This window comes from Mastomys coucha, unplaced genomic scaffold, assembly GCF_008632895.1.
Source record: "Mastomys coucha isolate ucsf_1 unplaced genomic scaffold, UCSF_Mcou_1 pScaffold6, whole genome shotgun sequence".
Taxonomy (NCBI): Eukaryota; Metazoa; Chordata; class Mammalia; order Rodentia; family Muridae; genus Mastomys; species Mastomys coucha.
The window spans coordinates 19,247,210-19,268,486 of record NW_022196912.1 but is presented as its reverse complement, the minus strand read 5'-3'; the positions used below and the strand labels follow the sequence as shown (position 1 = coordinate 19,268,486).

At 40.4% G+C, this 21,277-nt stretch overlaps 1 protein-coding gene across 8 annotated transcripts in view; it reads left to right on the top strand.

Annotated features, from left to right (window-relative positions):
• Ltbp1 (latent transforming growth factor beta binding protein 1) overlaps positions 1 to 21,277 on the top strand; it is a 408,370-nt gene that overhangs the window by 217,371 nt on the left and 169,722 nt on the right. For all 8 annotated transcript variants that reach the window (XM_031357859.1, XM_031357857.1, XM_031357858.1 and 5 more), the window contains 2 exons: positions 15,469 to 15,693; positions 17,080 to 17,354. In XM_031357859.1, the coding sequence (XP_031213719.1) occupies positions 15,469 to 15,693; positions 17,080 to 17,354 (500 nt within the window). The remainder of the gene's footprint in view (positions 1 to 15,468; positions 15,694 to 17,079; positions 17,355 to 21,277) is intronic.

The following is a 21,277-nucleotide window of genomic DNA, read 5'->3' as shown; positions in this document are numbered from 1 at the left end:
ATGATGAAAGTAATGGACCAGAAAACAGGAGTCACACGAGAGGCGTGTTTAAGGGTATTAGCCCAAGGCAGGGAAGTGTTAATATGTGAAATTGAACCAGTAAAAGAGCGTGGGCCCAGAGGCCTGGTTCAATCCCCAGTACCAAATAAAGGAAGTCATCTATAAATTTTAACACTTAGAATGTGGACTCAGGAGAATCAGAATCAGGTCAAGGTTATCCTTGGCTATACATCGAGGTCCAAGTCCAGCCTTGGATGCTTTAGAACCTGTCTCAAGGAAAAAACAAAAGGGCTGAGTAGACTTGCTAAGTTTCGTGCTTTGAATTGAGCTTTGTGGAGGAAACTGAGGAACCTGAGCCTTCTTTGCTGCTTGCTTTCTCACTTACTAATTCAGTTTAGGGTCAACCTCTGCCACAACAGACTCCAAAAGTAGACAGGAATACAAGTTTTGAGTTTTTCTTATTATTTGGGTCAGATCTTCTATAATTCAACTTAAATAAAATTACAAGCTATAAATTATAAGTTCAAATTAAAACCAACTTGGTAAGGTTTTTTAAAAAAATTATATGAATTGTATATTTCATTGAATGTACATTTCAATCCTAAACACATTATTATATAGTTGCTGTAACTTCAGAATTTAGCCATAAAAGGAAAGGAGAAAGAAACAAAAGTCGTATTAGGGGCAGGTTCTAGAATTCTCCCTCATACACCCAAGTAGTTTCTCTGACTCATTTTGTTGTTGTTGTTGTTTATTTAGGAACGTTGCCAAAGGATTTGGAAATTTTTCTAATCCTGATTAATGATAGTGGTTTTAATTGACTTCCCTTCCATGTTTCTAATTGCTATCCTGTGCAAAATCTTGATGTCTGGTGATTGTTTCATTGTGGTGCCTGAGTTTTTGAGTATACACCAGGATGGCAGAAGTCAGTGAGTCTAGTCTGAGCTTCGTTACAGGAGACCTAATTAGAAACACACTTTCCCACCAATACTGAGGATTAGAAGGGGTCATCTTCTAGAAGTCAGTTGTGATGCATATTGACTTGATTTAGTGGAATGTGCCAGGTTCAGGAAAGAGCTAGGATGCTCTGAACTTGACATATCAAGCAAGCTTCTAAAGCTGAATGGAAGCAGACATCTTGGCTCATTTCATCAGACAAGCACAAATCACGCGGCCTTAGGATATTTCACATTTGACTCTGGAAGGTTCTGTTGTGTGATGTTAAGCAGTGGACAGCAGAAGATTTAAAACTACCGCCACATAACTAACTTTCCAAACTAACCAAAGCCTACCACCCCATTAGAAATATGCAGACTGATGCCCAGGGCATCGCTCCTAGCTAACAGGCACTCTCAAGTTCACTTATGTTGCCTTTAAAATCTGAGTTTTTGTTTTTGTTTTTGTTTTTAGTCAAGAGCCACTTCTTTTTGCTACTGACCTAAAATTGCAAAACTGACCAACGTTTGTTTAAAAAAAAAGAGAAGATTTTATGAAAAGTAAGACGAATGACTTGGGAAAACTCAGTGAAAGTGAACCATTAATACAAATTAGCTGCTGATTGAGAGCTGTGAAAGACAATGTGAAGACCTTCGTAAATTATAGCATCTGCAGTTTGCCATTCAGAAGGTTTTCCAATGAAAATAGCATGTATAGCAAAACACCCATCTATCCACTGATGAGACAGCTACCATACACAAAGCATCTTGCTCTAGGGTGAACCCCAACAAGGGCCTGGTCCCAGAGACCGTATCTTATGCTCTTGGAGTCAGGATCATTTGGAGGAGACTGACATCTACTCAGACAGTTAACCTGTTGACTCTGGGAATTACAGACAACTGGGATGCTCTAAGAATATTTGGCAGGTGCCAGCTTTGACCTGACAGTCAAAAACAAAAACAAAACAAAACAAAACAAAACAAAAAACCCAAAAACCAAACCTTATTGAGGATGCTGATATAGAAGGTTGGGTTGAAGAGGAAGAGGAAAGAGTATGTTTAGTGCCATATGAGTGTGGCTCAGGAGAAAAGACTAGGTGTTGAGGATGACTAGGGTTAAACAGAACATGGTGGGAAGAGCAGGAGACAAAATGGGGCAGGAAGGAAGAACCTGATTAGGATGGGCACTTCTGTCTTGAGGCAGGGAACAGCTCTTCTGCTGGTTGGTGGTTGTAGAGAATGTGAAATAAACAAGGAATAGGTGTGTTTGATGGTATTTCATACAGATGCCAGAATCACAGGAGTTAGCACACTAGGAACCATTTGGGAACCCCCTTCACTTCATGAGTTGGCTGTCTCTCCAGATCCTTTTTCAGCCTGCTGGACACTTTCGTCAATCTCTGTGCATAGTGACTAAGTAGATGGGTGTTGGGAAAGAGGATGCTAAGTTTCAATTGCGGAATTGACACAGTCTAGTATCACCTGAGAAGACCATCTTGATGCGCGATTATCTAGATCCCATTGGCAGGAGAGGGACTGTTTAGATGGTATTTATTGGTAAGAGAGAAGGTGTGGCCCACCGTGGGTGGCACTGTTTTCTGGATTGGAGTTCTAGACTGTGTAAGAGTAGAAAAGTTTAGCTCGACAGCAGCCTGCATTCATTCATTCATCTATCTCTAGGCTTGACTGTGGATATTGCTGCCCTGACTTCCCTGCACTGAGGGATTTGACCTGGAATAAGTCACTTCAAGGGAGCAACAGAAATGAAACAAGGACAATACCAATCTGGATTAAATGTTCTTCCAATCCAACACACTGTGGAAATGCGACTTGTGATGTAGTCCTGAAAATTGTTAGTGTTTTACATTTATGAACAGCCCTTCTTTTTACCTATGACTTGCATTTCTCTTATGAAGACATACCATGTTATTTATTTAAGTTTTACTATTTTATATATGTGGGCTTTTTTTGCCTGCATGTATGTCTGAGAACCATATGCATACAATACTCTCAGAGGCCACAAGAGGGAGTTGGATCCCTGGGAACTGAAGTTATAGATGGTTGTAAGCTGCCACATTGGTGCTGGGAATCAAATCCAAGTCCTCTGGAAGAGCAACTTGTGCTCTTAACCACTGAGCCATCTCTTTAGCTCTAAAAAATGTTTATTACTAATTGAAGTTGTAACCAATATCTAAATAATAATAATGAAAGAAGACTTCTCAGTTGATTTTTCAGCCCATTTTGCTTCTGAAAAGTGTAGACAGCCTCAAGCTAGACCTTTGTCTGTCCAGTATACTCAAAGCCATGGAAAGAAAGGGCAGTAGAGGAAAATGTCTCCAGTGTGGCAGACAGTGAAGTGGGGGTCTGGGAAAGTAACAGGCTATGCAGGGTGGGAAGAGAGAGCTGCAGACAGCCATGCAGAGTTTTGTTTATAGTAGAGGTTCCCAAACATTGTCCACCCAGAATTTATTCCTTTTGGCTTCCAGAGTGAATTTTATAGACCCCATTTCATTTTACGACCCAGTGTGTTTCTCCTTTCATGTCCCTTGGGGAATGTTGCTCTGCTCTTGAGTTTGTCTGAATAGGTCTTGGTGATTTTTTTTTTTATCCTGCATTTTTTCCCTCTGATCTCCCATTCCTGACTTCACCTTGAGCTGCCAAGTTTTCCCTTTTCTGCTCTGTTATGTCTTCATCTGTCCTTGGAAGCTTTCTATCCAATGTAACCACTTATCTTTAAAACATGAGAAAGGAAGTTTTATTTAATAGCCAATATCAAGATAGTTAGAGGACAATTTGCAGCAAAAAGAGTTATAATCTGTATTTATATACAGGATAAAGCCTTCAGATGGAATGTTAAATTTTGTTGTTATTGTTGTTCAACACTTTATTCAGAGGCTTGGGGAGGAAAGGTTGTGGAAGTCCACGCTGTCTGCTGTCCTGCGCAGGGTGGACCTTACTGATCTCCCTATCACTAAGAGCATAAGTTAAATAAACTAAAGAAGAAAGATTTTAAAAAAAAATAGTGTTAGGATGAAGTAGGTGACATCTCGGATGCTTAGAGGAATGATAGGCCTTTAGGGATTGAAACAATAAGATGTAGAAAAAAAGCACATAAAAAGTTATCTGTGTAAAAAAAACAGCAAATAAATTAAAATTGTGTGCCAAAGTAAACCAAAAATGAACAGGAACTAGACTGACAAGAATATTTTCATCAATAGAACAAATAAAATCTTAAGTACTTCTATCCATGCAAACCATTGTGAAAGTAATCTCAGAGAAAACCCAGAGATTTCTAAGCAGGTTGTGGGTAATGTGGCCCTCCTGAGGGTTACACCCATGGTCCTAGTACTCAGGAGGCAGAGGCAGGAGGGTGGAAAGTTCAGAGCCAGTTCTGGCCATGTAGTGAGACATGTCTCAACATTTCTCATTCTCTAAGCTAACTGTGAAGTATATGCAATTGGCATCCCCTTTATGGAATTTACCAGCCGATCCCCCAGAAGTTAAATAGCCCTGCACTAGATTCCAAAAGGCTGGTCGGTGGAACTGCAGGCTTTATGTCACATGGTTCAGCTAGCTGTAGGTTTGCTATATTCTTCCCTTGCCAGTATGCTGCCTTGTTTTCCCCATTCCCTGTATTTCCATTGCACTTTCCATAATAGCCATGAAGTTATTGATAATGGCTAATCTTGGTGGACTGTCTGGTGGGCTAAGTTTTACATACTTTCAGTAGGTATAAATCCATTCAAGCCATGTGACAACTACATGAACTGCATGTGACTATTGGTGCTTTACAGGTGAATACATGGGACAGACAAGTGTTAAACAACCTGCTTAAGGTCCTGTCATTATTAAGGATTCGGTTCATGTCTATACCCTCTTCTCCCCCGTGATGAGACAGTTACATTTCACTAACAAAATCCCATGTGTTTGCTTGTTCACTGTGTCTCCTAGCCTGTCACTTAGAGTACGCTAAGCATCTAACAAGCATTATTTGAATGCATGAAGTTATAATTACTAAGAGTAACATTGTATTCTTGAGAATGTTCCCTGAAACTGTCTCTGTAATAGTTAAAAAGAAAATGCATGAATACTAAACAAGTAATAGAGGAACAGTTATATAAACTATATTTTGTCTACTTGGACTATTATATAGATACTAACATACGGATTCTTTAGGATATGTATAACTATGTAATAATGAACAGTATAAAGAGTTTGTATGCAGTGATGCAAACACACACTGTGTGCATTATAGCCCTCACTTGGGCATCTCTCTAGGTGATACTAGCTTGTGAGTTATGGATGCTATAATAAAATTTGTCCAAATAAATTATGCCTTAGTCCTTACGTATCTTCGTCCCCTCTACACCCCCTTAAAGTTATTCTGAGGTCTCCAATGGCTGTTCCTCATCTTCTACTCTGTGCTGGTGAACTATACTCACACATGCACCCACCCAGATCTTCTGGTTAGACCCTCCCAGGTCCAATGTTTCCCCCAAAGAAGTCCTTCCCCAGAACACGCTGTATGTCGCTCCTGAGTCTCTCATACTCCACAAAGTGCTGGGGTGAATATTTGGTGACTTGTTGCTTCTTCCCTTCTTCATCCCTGTCTGGATCTTTGACTTTGGGGCCCCAGAGCAGCAGGGCTCCTTAGAGCATCTCAAAGATGGCAGACAGTAAGTGCCAGAGGGCTGAGAGCTTTGTCTATTTCTGTCTGCTGGCTTTGCCAAGTGTTAGAACAGTGTTTGACTCATGGTAGACAGACAATAAACATTCATTAAGTGAAAAACCTTGTGGGGCTTCTAGCCTTCCCGTCTCACTTCAGCAGAACTCAAGGGAACGGCAAGGGACCAATAATACACAAAGGTGCCTTCTGTAGCCATGGCAATGCTGCCTGTCTACTCTGCAGCAAGAGGTTCATTCCTTGCTACATTGTCCTTGACTCTCACCACTATGCTTCTGTGGAAACCAAGGACTATAAGGGCTCACTTGGAAAACCATTTGTTCTTCTTAGTATGTGCAGATTCCTTAGTGCATTTTTCTGGTGCTGTAACTGAATATCATAGTTGGGGTAGTTTAAAAAGAAAATAGATCTGTTTAGTTCTTGGTTTTGGAAGTCTAAGAGCGTGACATTGCTTCTGGCTGCCTTCTGGTGAGGACTTTCTTTCTTGGGACCTGCTGTGGTCCTGAGGCAGCACAGAGCTTGCTAACTTAGAACTCTCTCTTTTTTACAAAGCCACTAAAATAGTCCCGAGCCTCGCATCCTCTTCACTGCCGCCTACCTTAGTTGTCTCCCATTGTATGACAGACTTTTCCTGGAAAAAGAACACATGCGTGTGCACACAAGCACACGTGGACACACTATGCACCTATGCACCTATGCGCCCTCAAAAGGGAGACCACGACAGACCAAAATAGCGATTGCACCAAAGTCCAACTTGGTGAACCAATGAGTATTAGGTTTGGATCACTGACATGATGAGTATTAGGTGTTACTCACAGCAGCAGGGGTGACTCAAGAAAAGTAGCTGCATCACTCCAACTCATAAAGGCGGCAGCCTTCACACACTCTGCACAGTTCACAGGCAGCTCAACAGCCCAGGAATCTTGTCTATGCAGCTCCACTGGTTAGAATCACTTCCTTTAGTAACTGTTAACTCCTTCTATGAAGCAGAGAAGAGGGTTTTAAGATGCATCCAGTGACAGTTTGTTTACCATCAGAATTGCAAGAGCCTTCCCCTGGAGATAGCCTTTTACCTGTAGAAACTGCCCATCATTTCTCAAGGACTCCTCTCCAAACACCTCTAACATCACTTGGGAGATTACATTTTGGTATGAGTTTTGGAGAGAACAAACCTCCAGACATAGCAGCTGGTAAAGAGAGAACTATTAAAAGAGGCACAGAGATGTACAAGATGCATTTTTTTTTCACCTAACATCCCCAGGAAGTCTTCATGAGAATGCTAATCAGTCTTTGCTAATCAGTGTTTACTTAGTTCCTATGTGCCATGGAGCATGGAAGAATGTGATGGAAGCATTGTGATGTCTTCTCTACACATTCAAGTGACAGTGGGGGGAACAGGGACCACATAATCAGAGTAGGAGGCAGGTTGACAAACAATGTACAGAAATCATGTGAGATACCTTACTCACAGCTGCAGATGCCTCCAGGGTCCTTTGTGATTTAGCATCCTCATCCCTTCTCTAATGAATGTTTTCATTTTCTGGGTCTATACGTATACCCAAATTTAACATCTACAGGAATTTGCCTTGAGTACGATATCAAAGGGTTTTATTGCAATGCTGTGCCGTTAAGTTAGATATGTTTGTTGAGATTTTTGACTCTGAAAGTATTCAAAAATTCTAAATCTAGGTCTATCTCAATTCCTTTCCTGAGACTCAGGAATAAATAAATCTCAAGAAGATATTAATAAAGAGCTTAGTGGGCATATGAGCTTTTTATTTGGAAAGATTTGCAAACTTTGGAGATCACAGAGGCAAATTTTAAAAGGGTTGAAGCTTCCCCTTAATACTATTGTCTATAGCCTTGGCCTAAGTGGTATTACTGGGTTTCTGAGAAAGCTGTTTGCAAACACATTACAGAAAATGCCAGGCCACTGTGACTGGAATGGCAACACGCCTCTTTAGATAGCCACAATGACGCCCTGCTAAGTTGGCCTGCACACACAAGGACCGGGATTGTCTTTATGAAATCTCTCACTCATTACAGGGCAGGTTGTCATTTTTCAGCTTGACATACCCATGTTCTTCCCCCAAGTAGTGAAACTTGGACTCCAGTCAGCATCTACCACTTAACAGGTGATATCTAGCTCCTTGAACAGGAATGGTGGTTAGAAGGATGTATAGTGTCCCCATGTCAGATTTTAAAATTTAAACACCGTCAGCCACATTTGACGAGATGGAGACATTTGTATCTTACTTCATTTCCTCATCTGGTTGGAGTTCTGAGAACCAGAATTTCAAGAATTGAAGGCAAATGCGACATCTTACCATCTGGCATCTCATTTGCAGATGGAGACATGATAATCCTCAAGGAGAGAGCATTTGCCTTGGTCTGTAAAGATTGTTGACAACGGATGACTCTCGCTTGGGGCATCCGGGATCTGCTGTATTTACCATCTTGTACAGTTTGCCAGAATGACTACAGATAAGGAATTAAAAAAAAAAAAAGACGAGATTTGGGAAGTAGTAGATGCCTCTGTAGTGTTATGTACAGTGAAAACTGTGAAGTGGAATTTGGGGCTTGGACCCATCCACCGAGTTCCTTGGGGTATGCAAAGTATAAATCCAGATGAAGTGAGATAGCTCACAGTGGTGGCAAGGTTGATGATAAATGAAGAGGGAATCATAAACAAAGCTGAGATGATGGATGGTCCCTTCCCATACTGGAAGCTTTGGCATGTATGATGGCACTTACTGTCTCCTGGCTATAAACATAATACAGGAGAAAAGCCTTGACTAGTGCTCACCAGAATTAAAAATGGGCAGTATTGATGGGATTCTTGTTTGTATTCATTGATATTTTGTCTTTGTTAAAGTCCATATTTACCTTACCATGGGTGCAGTGTCCACTCCATCTGGGTATCTGATTGGAGGAGAGGGAATGAAGGTGACCACCTGAGGTTTAAAAGCAGATAAATAAAAAATGTGTTCTATTTGAGAAGGTGAACTGCACCAATGATGTAAATCTATTTTTAAAGCTGTATTGATTATATGGCTCTTGGTATCCTGTTTAATGTGAGTACTGTAGTGGGATGCTGAGGGTGGGATGCTGAGGGTGGGATGCTGAGGGTGGGTACTGTGGTGGGATGCTGAGGGTGGGATGCTGTGGGTGGCATGCTGAGGGTCGGATGCTGTGAGTCTATAGAAGAACCTCTTGTTACTTACCTCTTCCTCCCACCGTTTCAAGCCTCCAGCATGATTTTACATGATGTGAAAAGTTACCTCTCTGCCTAGAGTTTTAAACCAACTGATTACTATAAATATTTGTGAAGTTCCTTAGTCCTCTTAAAGTGCAAACAATTTTTTTAATCTATAAACAATGGAATTAGGTCTGTATTTTCACCTCTGGTATCTAAGAAATGTGTGTGCCTTTTACAAAAAGAAGGTGCATGTGGTCTGGGTTTAACGTCAGTTGACATGTTTTCCTTTGTCCTAGAGTCTCTTTGGAACTGTTTTCCCCCTTTATCATGTCCTATAGAATATATTAGCATCCTATTTCACGTAATGAAAATGTTCCCCTTCCTTTAGAATGGTTATATGTTCAATGAGCTATAAATTTTCAGAAAATTTAACTCGACTCTGCTGCCCAATGTATTCATTTAAACTTTTAAGAAAAGGAACTGGGGAGAGATGGCATAGTCAGAAAAGTACTTGTCATGTAAACACAAGGATTTAAGTTTAATCCCTAAACCTCATTAAAAAAGTGAGGTAGGAGACATGCCCTTGTAACTCCAGCATCAAAGAGTAGAGATGGGCTGTCCCCTGTGTCTTATCAGCCAGCCAGATTAACCGACTTGACAAGTGGGTTCCAGGCCAGTGAAAGACTATAAAAAATAAAATAAAAAGCAAAATAAAATAAACTGGATGATACCCAGGGAATAACACCTAAAAATGTCCTCTGGTTACTATATATACATGATCCTGCACACACACACACACACACACACACACACACAAATGAAATATAATGAGGCTCAGGGATTCAAGGCCAGATCCCCAGAGTGCAGAGGCTATGGAATACAGGACCCCAGCATCCCTAGCTTCCTTAACCTTGTTCCATGGTTTTCCTTGGTTTGGTCTCCACAGCTTTTCTCCTCTGGTGCAAACTTTTAGTTTATATTTTACTTTTCTTCTGCTTATATAGTTTGCCTCACATCCTTGTGGACAGCAATGGAAACAGCCCCGTCTCTCTCTTCAGCAGACTTTGTCTGGCATTTCCTTGTTTTCTGCCTCTTTCCAGGCTCAGGGCTTTTCTAAGCTCTTCCACCAAAAGACTTTAGCTCATGTAATTGCCCTGTAAACACTCCATGAGGGACTTTTCATAATACTGGATTCTTTTCCTTTTAAAATTTAGCTTCCTTTCACTTCCTTGGGCAGGTGAGGCCAGATCACCCTATCTCCTATCCCCTTTAAATGGATTTTTTTTAGTCAGTAAAAGCCAGCAGATAATTAAGAGCTCCCAGTAAGCAATTTCCAAGCAAACTGTGCCTCTGTTCCAGTAGGAGACGCCAGTTACATACTACTGTCCTTGATCATGTTTAAGAAGGCAGCCTCGTCGGTTCTTCTCTTCTGAATTCATATGAAGGCAACCATCAAGGCATCCCCTTGACTCTCAGCTCTGTTAGTTCTTCTTTGGACAGTGAAGCATACTAACTTAAAAGGAAGGCACACTGGTATCTTTAGTTTCTTAGGATCTGTAGGTAGCCCCCCAAAAAAAATAGAAAAGAAAAGAAAAGGGAGAGAGATTGAGGGAGGTATTGTGTGTGTTTGAATGTGTGTGTTTATAGTGTTGGGTAGGTAACCCAGGCCTTTGTCAATGTTACCCAAGTGTTTGCCCACAGAGCTACATTTCTAGCTCCGTTGTCAATCATTATGCTACATAGTTGTTATCTAAACTCTTCACATAGCTACAATATCAATCCATCTTTTGACTGAAACAGAGGAGAAATCAGACGATAAAACTTTTGCTTTCTAAAAATGTTGCTGCCTGTGGGGTCTCAAGAGAGCATATGGAGAAACAAGCTGAGGTCCTCTAAGAGAAAGTTATTCTTCTAATCAAAGATAATTGGCAAAGCTGAAATAGTTAAAGTAGCTATTCCCCAATGCCATGCATGTACATATTCTGTGCTTGGTAAGTGTAGGCCTTCCTCAGATGGAGGGTTTTTTCTGTCCCACCTTTGGCACCATAAGGAATAGTCTATCTGCTGTCTCAGAAAGTCCTGGGCAGCCATAGTTTTTGGCTGCAGGGTGGTTCAGAACACTATGAGAGCACCGTTCAGGAGTGAGCAGCTCGGGCGTTTTTATAGTCAACTGGGATAACCGGAAAGAAAGAGAAAGGCTATAACTATGACCCAGAGTTTTAGAACATGTCTCCTTCATATTTGAACTCAAGCCCTTAGTGATTGTTATTTAAATCCAGTTCCAATTTGCAATGTAGAATGTGAAAATTCTGTCCTCCCAAGTTTCTGAGTGCCACGACTTGTTTTCCAGAGCACAGTGACTGATGGAATGCATCTGAATCACTTGATATGTTTAAAACCTCTGACTTGTTCTTCCAAACAGGATCCTTTGGCTCCTTTTGGCCTTTTATAGTAGCATCATGAGATGCTTCGAGACGTTGTCATGAAATTACACTTTCTGGAATAACAGGATGATGGTCCACATGCCTCCTGTTATTGCAACAGTTCTCTGGTGACTATATGATGCAATGTGGTGAATTACAGCGGTGACCAGCAAAATATCACTCCGACATGGTTATGGCACTCCTCAAGGATGTGTTCTCTGTTGTACCTCCTAGTTAAATTTTCCAAAATATATGGACCGTAACTCGAATTACAACCAGCATACCACAGACTTTCCCAGCCAACCTACAGGATAACTCATTGCTGTTCTTCTTCATGTCCTGAGGAGGCTTTATGGAACGTTGGTGGCATAGATGAGGGATCTCTCAGTGATGCTTAGAGAATGGTATGGACATTGAAACAGAAAGAAACTATTCATCACTAAATCCTACAGTCTGTACCTTGATTCTAGGTTTTGTTTTGTTTTGAATATATAAAAGACAATGTCAGTGTAGCAGGATTGTCTCTGGCAAAAAGCTCAATCTGAAGTTACTGAGATGAGCCAAGGGGCTTTCCATGCTGTCACTGAGACTTTAGAAAGCACTGGAACAAGAGAATACATATCTTGTTCCTCATTTGTGAGTGGTTTATAAATAGTGACCTTTTAGTGGTGAAAACAAACCAGGCAGAAGCCGTTTCTCTGATGACTGGGGACAAGGTTATTGGGGTTCATGCATGACTGTTGTATTCTCTTAGGCTAGCACAGCCCCTAGGACAGTTGTAGGGAAGTCATCTCTGGAGCAAAAGGACTTAGAGGAACTAAGCCCACATCAGGTTTCAGGGTCTATTAGCATATTTCTAGTAAGAAATAGCTAATAAAAGTCAACTGGCTAATTTTTCTTTAGAAGGTGGTTATTTCTATGAATTATTGGTAATTATCACTTTGCATATCTTACCAATATTATTTATTTATTTATTTATTTTCTTACATACTTAGAAAGGGTCTCACTATGTAGCCCTTAGATGGGCTAGAACTTGCTATGTGGACCAGGCTGGTCTTGAATCTGCTTACCTCTGCCCACTAAGTGCTGGGATTAATGGTGTGCGCCACCACTGCCTGCCTTTACTTTGCAGATAAGTAGACATCAAGCTGCTCAGCTTTGAAATGGTGTGTGTGTGTGTGTGTGTGTGTGTGTGTGTGTGTGTGTGTGTCAAAATGTCAAAGGGGAGGGAGTAAGTAAATAAAGTAACAAAAACAAAGCACTAATGCTAATGTCCATTTGTTTTTTCTTCTTTCTTTTTAAACTAGTCTATAATTCAAAATGTTGGAAACATGAAGAATTTAAATGTTTTATTTCTTTGACTGAAACTAGTCAAGAGCAGTGATAGCATGTTTTATTTTTCTCTCATTGTCTAACTTATGACATAGAATCTCCTTCCTGTTCTCTAGGCAACCTAATCTGTGGGATGTGACCACTTTGGGGGATCAACCAACTCTTTCACAGGGGTTGCCTTAGGGCATCCTACATATCAAACATTTACATTATGATTCACACACAGTAGCAAAATTAACTTAGGAAGTAATAATGAAAATAATTTTATGGTTGGGGATCACCACATGAGGAGGAACTGCACGTTTGGAAGGAAACTCAAAGTAGTACTGCATTTGACTGTGCACTGGGCAGTTCTTCTCAGAGTGCCACAGTCGCTTCCTTGCCATCTGGGCCATCTTTTGAAGATCTACTTTGGTTAAGCATTCCATCATTTTATTGCTCTGGGATTAGGAAGCAGCAGGACTACCTGCCTTGAGGTCTGTGCTCCAACTAAGAGATGCACAAGACCCACTCATCAGCAGAACTTGAAAGGAGTGATGGGGTTAGTCACTGCTTGTGATACCCACCTGCCATTATTGAAGTGATTGGTGGATGGAGATAGTGTCCAAGTTTACATTTGAGGTAGCTGTTGAAGGTACTATGGTCAATACAGTCCCTGCAAGATACAAGGAACGAGTGCCTGCGTTCTAGTGATGAATTATTCATGTGACATTTGCATAACATATTCGTATATTTAAATATTGAACTGACTCTCTTTACTGTTACCCAGGGTACATTGAGCTCATTAGCTGAGCCAAATCATGGGTTTGAAATTAAAGGTAGAATTGGACTGGGATTTACAAGGTTACTGGCTTTGCTGGAGTCATTAGGTCTTTTTGTAACCTGAGATTTCTCAGAGTAGATGGGATGCCAGTAGAAGCTCAGGGGTTCTCCAGATCCCAATTGTTTGACTTGATCTGAAACACAGGGCTAGAACACGGTTTCTGGGCAGTGGCCTGGTAGTGTTTTCCAGCTCTTTCCTCTTCCACGTTCATCCTGCTGATCCTCCCAGCAGCATTTGTTACCTCAGATTCCTTTCCATGCTTGCTGCCCTCACTCTGAGCCCTGTTTTCAGCCTGCTCCTCAGTTACTCTGACAGTTTCCACACTCTGCCTCCCAGCAATTGTCACTTCTCCATTCAACTAATCCTGAATACATCGGCAAAGCGACCTTTCTGGAACATGCTAGCAACCTTGCTAATCCTCTTCTTCAAGCCTCGGGATAACTTGTCCATTACTGAGTAAAATCCAAACCCCATACCATGTCTTTAATAACCCCTTGGTCTGATGTAAGCCTTCACATTCCAGCTGATTGCCTGATCCCTTCTGTTCCTCTCAAAGCCTGGCTTTTAACAAGATGCATTGACTCACTCTTCTCCAGATGAGCTAGCTACCTCTTCCTTTACACAGATAGCCTCTCTAGAGTGTACTGTCTGTCAGCTTTGCCCAGTCCTAAAGATTTCACCCCAGTTCTGTATTTTGAGAAGTGCTTTTTCAGTTATTTCTGAAGTTCCAAAGGATTGTATTCATTTTGACAGTCATTGCTTCTTTGTGGCCTTAGTTATGCCACATCATTTAATGTCACCGACTAGCTGTAAAACTGTTGAAGGGTAAAGGCTAACTAACCCTTCTTTAGAAACTAAGGAAAGTATTTAACAAAATGGGAGGCACAGAACTTTATTAGGCTTTCTTTGTGTTTATGTTTATCTTTTTCTTTATGTTTTCAGACTTGAAAAGTTTCTGCTAGATTCTGAGCTATGCGTGAGGGGTAGAATTAAACAGGACTGATTCTCTGACCTCACAGAATGTTAGTGAGGGATATGTGTGTGTGTGTGTGTGTGTGTGTGTGTGTGTGTGTGTGTGTGTGTGTAGTCAGATGACTGTGCTTCTGAGGAAGCAGAGGCAAGGTGTGCTCAGAGAGCTAAGAGTGGAACAGGGTCTAAAAGGCATGCAGGAAGTCTGTCTGCTGAACAGAGCTGAGTGGGAGGTATTCCAGGCAGAGGAGTCCATAGCAAGTTTGTCTGTTCTGAATAAAGTTCAGTGGGCTGCATTGTAAGAGATGGTGCTGGCTCACAAGTGATGAGGTTGCAGAGGGAGCAGGGCTCTGAATGATTGAAAGAGAAGAATTCTAGAATGGATGTTGAATTAGTGAGGTGAGGGAGAAACCACCACATTTTGCAAAAGAGCACGGGTCTGGGGCTGTTAGAAAGGAGAGGGATTACAACTATAGATGGTTTGAGTTTGGAGGGTGGCCAGGTGTGTATGGGATGAGTACATGGAGTTAAGCAGCTGTAGACAGTTTGAAGTTTAGCATCAAGCTTTAACAGAAATGCCACGCTTGAGGATATGATGAAATCATAGCAGAGTGTGTGGAGCTGGTCAAGAAGATTTTAGAACCAGAGCACAGTGTGCAGCAGTGTTTGAAGGACAACCAAAGGAGAGCTTCTGCAAAGAATGTGTAGATGGAATAGGGAAGGAAACAGGAATGAGATGCCATAGTAACCTAGGGGGGACTGGAATCTCTGCCTGTCAGATGGAGTGACAGAGAGACCATTAGTGGTCCTAGGGAGACAGGATTCTGTAGAGGAAAAAGAAAGTATGTGATGTCCCAAAGTATCTTCTGGTTATATTGGGAAGTGAGGAAAAATTCTGGCTAATGTAGTCATGGAGGACGCCATTTAAAGAACACAAAAGCTAGAAAGAAATGGAGCTGAAGGGCCTTTCTTGTTCGTGCAAGAAGAAACAGAATGTCTGTAATAGAATGCGTGTTTGGGTGTGGGGGGAGGGGGCCAGCTGATTGCTACTTAGCCTTTGGGAAACTAACCAGCTTTCCACATTGTCTCTTTTTCCTTTTCAGTAATTTGCCATCTTCCGTGTATGAATGGTGGCCAGTGCAGTTCAAGGGACAAATGTCAGTGCCCTCCAAATTTCACAGGAAAGCTTTGCCAGATCCCTGTCCTTGGTGCCAGTATGCCTAAACTCTACCAGCACACCCAGCAGCCAGGCAAGGCATTGGGGAGTCACGTCATCCACTCCACACACACCTTGCCTCTAACCATGACCAGCCAGCAAGGGGTCAAAGGTAAGCTTTTCATCCTCATCTTGCTCATTACTCAGTCTTCTGTCACCTGGTCAGACCCACAGAGAAGTCTCTGCAGGTAGGGAGGGCTGGGTTTGAAACAGAAAGGAGTGTGTGGATCTGTGACCTGAATAATGGCAGTAGAGATCAGATGTGGGCCCACCTATGTGGCTGTAGGACTGTCTTGGCTACAGTGAACTGACTTCTGGAAAATAAGATAGCCACAAGAAGTGCCTGCTTTTCTGGGACTCCTAGCACCATGGAGTGATGGGTATGCCAGGTCAGAAACAGAAACAGGAACAAGGTCAGGGTCAGGCCCTGACAGCAGCAATAAACCATGGGCCACACAATACCTGATAATGAATTCTGTAGCTGACAGATACTTGGTTTGAGTACTACAATCACTTAGTTTCACTGGGCTTCAGTCTGTCCATCCGTAAGGGAAGGCAAAGTAGGTCACTTGGAGCTCAAACCTTCTGTGACTAATTCATTCTTTCAAAGCTGGCATCCTTAGAAATATACGACTTTAAAAGGGGGTCAGTGAAGTGTTACTGGATCCTACTCTTTAAGCTCTGAATGTTTGTGTCAAAAGATGAACTTTTTGTTTGAAAATTTCTTTGAAAGGGTAGAAAGGCAGTCTTGTTACACATATAAAATATGCACATTAATATGATACCAGAAAGCATTCAAGTGTGTATCTATATGAGATATGTAAAACAAACAGATAAAAGAAGCATGCTTTGTGAAACTGGATCTCTACTTTTAAGCCCTAAAATTATACAGTAGAAGTTTCTATAGAAGAAAATTTATGAAATTTACAAAAGTGACTAATCTCTTAGAACCATTTGCCACTTGGTAAGGTGGACTCACCTATGGTAAGAGAAATCATAAATTCATAATTTTGTGATCCTAGTTAAAATAATATTCTTGTCTTCGAATACATCACTTTGAGATACTTTAATATTTGTATATTATAGTTTTACTTAAATTTTTCATTATATAATCATTTGTGTCATTCTCTGTGTGTGTGTGTGTGTGGTCGCACTTGCATGTGCACTGCAGTGCATGTATGGAGGTCAGTCCCCTCCTTCCACCATGTATGTCCTGGGAATCAAACTCAAGTCACCATACTGGTGGCAGACACCTTTACCAGCTACACCACCTTATCGGTCCACAGCTTGATTGTCTTTAACTGCATAAATTTGTCATTTTGAGTACAAAATTCTCAAGAATTTTGATGTCTATATCATAAAAAGATACTTTGTATATGTTGTCCTGTGTGGAGTTTACTGGTAGGTGTGTTTGTATAAAATACATTTCATGTTTTAAAAATCCTGACTTTCCTATTAATTAGTCATGATTAACATATTGTCCTCCTGATCTTTGTAGTGAAATTTCCCCCCAACATAGTCAATATCCATGTGAAACATCCTCCCGAGGCTTCTGTCCAGATACACCAGGTTTCCAGAATTGACGGTCCAGTAGGTCCGAAAGTGAAAGAAGCTCAACCAGGCCAGGCCCAAGGATCTTACCAAGGGCTTCCGGTCCAGAAGACCCAGACGGTCCACTCCACGTACTCCCACCAGCAGGTCATTCCACACGTGTACCCTGTGGCTGCTAAGACACAACTTGGCCGATGCTTCCAGGAAACCATTGGGTCACAGGTGAGAAGTGTGGTCCAAGCTGTCTTGATAATGTTTTATAGATGGGACATCATCTTATCAAGAACCCAGGCTTGGTACAAAGAAATCTCTATAGAAGAGACTGGCAAGCTATGGTGAATTTACAAATAAAGTTTTATTGGAACACAGCCCTGATTATTCATTTGCTTTTTATCTATGCTAGCATTATGCAGGTATGGCAGAACTGAGGAGAGCCAATGAGATCATATGATCTACAACACCTATTTATTTTGTGGCACATCATCAAGGAGAAAAGTCTGGCTGACATATGATATCTAGAATAATTTTAAGTATTCAACTTTTGGACATGTTGCTGTAACTCCATGGTTTTATATATATATATATGTTACATATATAACATATATATATTTATATATATCACATATATAAAACTTGCTATATATATGTATATATATACACATATACATATAATTAGTTGTGATGATCTGTATGTAAAACATTCCAAGCATGAGATGTAGTATAGGAGATATATTATACAAAGATATTTGAAAATACTTGTATATATACTTGTATAGTGTTTTTAATAATTTAGATTTAGTAAATGTAGTTGAATTTTGACTCTCCTATGTAATAATAATTAATATCAGCTTTTGTTTTCTTAAAAATTTTAATTAAGATGGCAATAAAGAAATGATTTAATGTGAATTTTAAATATCATTAGCTTTGCATTAACTTTAGCTTGTGTCATAAAGCCAAAGATCATTTCCTTTCAAATTCTCTGTTGTATCTGTGTAGTGAAGTTGGCCTAATTATTTTTTATTTAAAATGAGTTTTAATTAAAATAAATTAAACTATTTTCTTTATTCCCATTCCTCTATGCAGTCACTGCTGTGTGCCCCTTGACTCCTCTGAAATCATGGCCTCTGGTTTCTGTTCCCCAACCACTTGGACTGCTGTGATAATGACACACTGTCCTGTGATCCCATCTTTTGGTTTAAATACTCTCCAAATAGAGTAAGGAAGATGTATTCTTCATTCCGAAAATAATGTGTAGGAGATGGGGAGTAAGAGGGAAAGGGAGCAAAACTGTAGAGCTATAGAACCAGTTGTCTTCACTCAACTGACCCTCAAACCCTTCTTAGATACTAAGTTATTGTAGGAGTATCATCACCCTTCTAGAAGAACTGAAAGTTAGCTATGGATCTGAATGGAGTTGCAGCTTGTAGAATGGAAAGACATCATGGGGAGTTAACAGACCTTGTTCAGAGCCAGGGACTCAGCATTAGGTGGCAGAAAACCAACTTCCTTATCTGCAAATTGGAGGCAAGAATATAGTACTTATGAGTTATGTTAAGATTAAACACGATAATTAATGTGAACTGCATTTGTAAATGTCAGAGAACTATGCAAATATTAGCTTAGAGGGAGTCAAACTTTTAAAAGCAGCGAGAAATGAATAGTACAGTTTAGGCTTAGACATGAGCAATGTAAGAATAGTTGCTTATGTTTATGTAGCTTTCCAAAGACAGGGGGAACCCTCCATCTTCCAAATGGAACATTTATCTGCCCATGGATACCTGATTGTCCATTACTTTTGGGCTAATCCTGATTGTTCTTCATTCAATTGGATGATGCATAAGGCATTTATATGGCAGTATTCCAGGTGTGTTTGAGGTCTCTGGCATAATCATTGGTTTAATCCATGGATAACTTAAAATCTGACTAGAGATTGAGAATTGGTAGAACTATGGAAGGTGGCACATGGTTGGAAGAGGTAGTTCACTGGGTTGATGTGGGAAGGGTGCATTTCCAACATGAGGTGGTAAAGTATATCTTTACCATAGGTCCAGAAGCATGGAACCAGCTTACTCTATGCTGCAACTTCTGTGGCCATGATCCAATTGCATCTCTCTTCTTAGAAGCTGTTTTCTTAGCCACCTTATTACAGTGAGAACATAGCTGACTGAAACGGGGCACTTGAAATAACTTTGTCCCTCCAGCGAAGCCTCATACTAGGGAATGGATAGAATTTAAATTATCCATTTAAATTTATCTTTGAAGTAAAAGGCATGGATAGATAGGAACAATGTAGCTGAAGGTAAATTTTATACACGTCATAGTTTTGCCCCAGATGAGGCTTGGAGACAGAAGGTAAGTTTGCTGCCATATGCATTGTTTAGTCATTCCAGCTTAGGTTGGTCATGGAGAAAGGAAAAAGCAGATCCTTTTAAAACTGTGTGCCCAGTACCTTTCTCCCCAGTTTCCAAGTTGGAACAGAGATGATAAAAAGGCCTTTAAAACGAAACATAACAAACTTGTTATTCTCCTATAATTTTGGACAGCTGATGCTAACTAGAAAAGATGAAAACAAATTACTTATAAGCCTAAACTGGACTATTCAATTGAAGTGAAATGAATGATTGATAGAGTTGCCTAAATAATTCAAGCCCAGTGGAATACTCTTGCCTTATCTGGATCCCATTCTGACTTTCAGCTGCATGGTCCAGACAGTGATCTCAATTCTTAATTCATTTTGCATGTGTAGTCACCGACACGTAGCTTCAAAATAAGACCTATTTCATCAGACATTCCTAGCATGGATTTGTCTTTCTGCTTGTGAGAAATACTGTTAGAAGGTGAAGTTTGCCTAATTATCTAGTGCAGTTCACATGACCCATATAATTATTAGAAAATATATATATATATATGTATCCTGCCAAGATGTTGGAAAGAAACTGACACAGAGAGGTGTCTGTGGATTTTAAATAAATAAATAGGGTCAGGGAGAAAACCAACTCTTCAACGCTTTCACCTTGCTTACTGGGAACACTCAGTAGTTGAAGCTATCTAGACTTAGCATGGATGGATAGTAATAAGCACTTAGGTTTGTATTTTGCTATAAGAGATCGTATACAAAATTATCTTGACAGAAGTAGTCCGTATTTCTGTGGCAGCTTCTAATACTTAGGCCATAATCTCATAAAGTTTAATTAAGCCTATGAAACTTTTCTAGAGTAAAATTTCAGATCTAACTGGTCAAGAAAAATGAGCAATTGACTATGATGCCAAAGTTACAGAGCAAAGGGGTAAAAGGTTCGACAAATGGAAGAGAAGACTTTAAGAGATAGATGTGAGAGAAGCAAATGACTTGGGAATCCTGACAAACCAAAGTGTGTGCATATTTTTAAAGGTCTTAAAACTGGGGCATAGTGAAATATAAAGAACTGATAAGGTCAACATATCGTGAAGGCCTGTGGTTACCAAGAATGGTTAGGGGTAACACAACCACATGGGATGTTCATGTTCTTCAAAAAGTGTCCAACCTGAGCCTAATTGAACCTTCACAGCTAAACTCTTGAGGGTAGGGAATACAGGGTAAATTACCATATAGGTTCAGAAAAATCCATAATGTAGGGCAACATTACCTTTTTATAATCATCACATAAAAACAAAACTAGGATGATTATTCTAGAAAGAGACACAGGAGACATACAGTAGATGCGGGTTAAATTAATTTTCTTTTAAATGTTTTTAAAATATCACATTATTAATAAAGAAAAATTAAAAAGCAGCTTATGTATCATGGCAAACAACAATGATCTTAGACACTTAGGTTGTTTTTTGTTTTTTGTTTCTTATTTGTGTATTTAATGAATAATGGTGGTTATCTTATTGGTTATTTTACTTATTTACATTTCAAATGTTATCCCCCTTCCCAATTTCCTCTCTGCAAAGCCCCTATCCTATCCCTTCTCCCCCTTGCTTTTATGAGGGTGCTCCCTCAACCACCCACCCACTCCTTCCTCACCACCCTAGCATTCCCCTATGCTGGGGCATTAAGCCTCAACAGGACCAAGGGCCTCCCTCCCATTGATGCCATAAGGCCATCCTCTGCTACATATGCAACTGGAGCCCTGGGTCCCTCCATGTGTACTCTTCAGTTA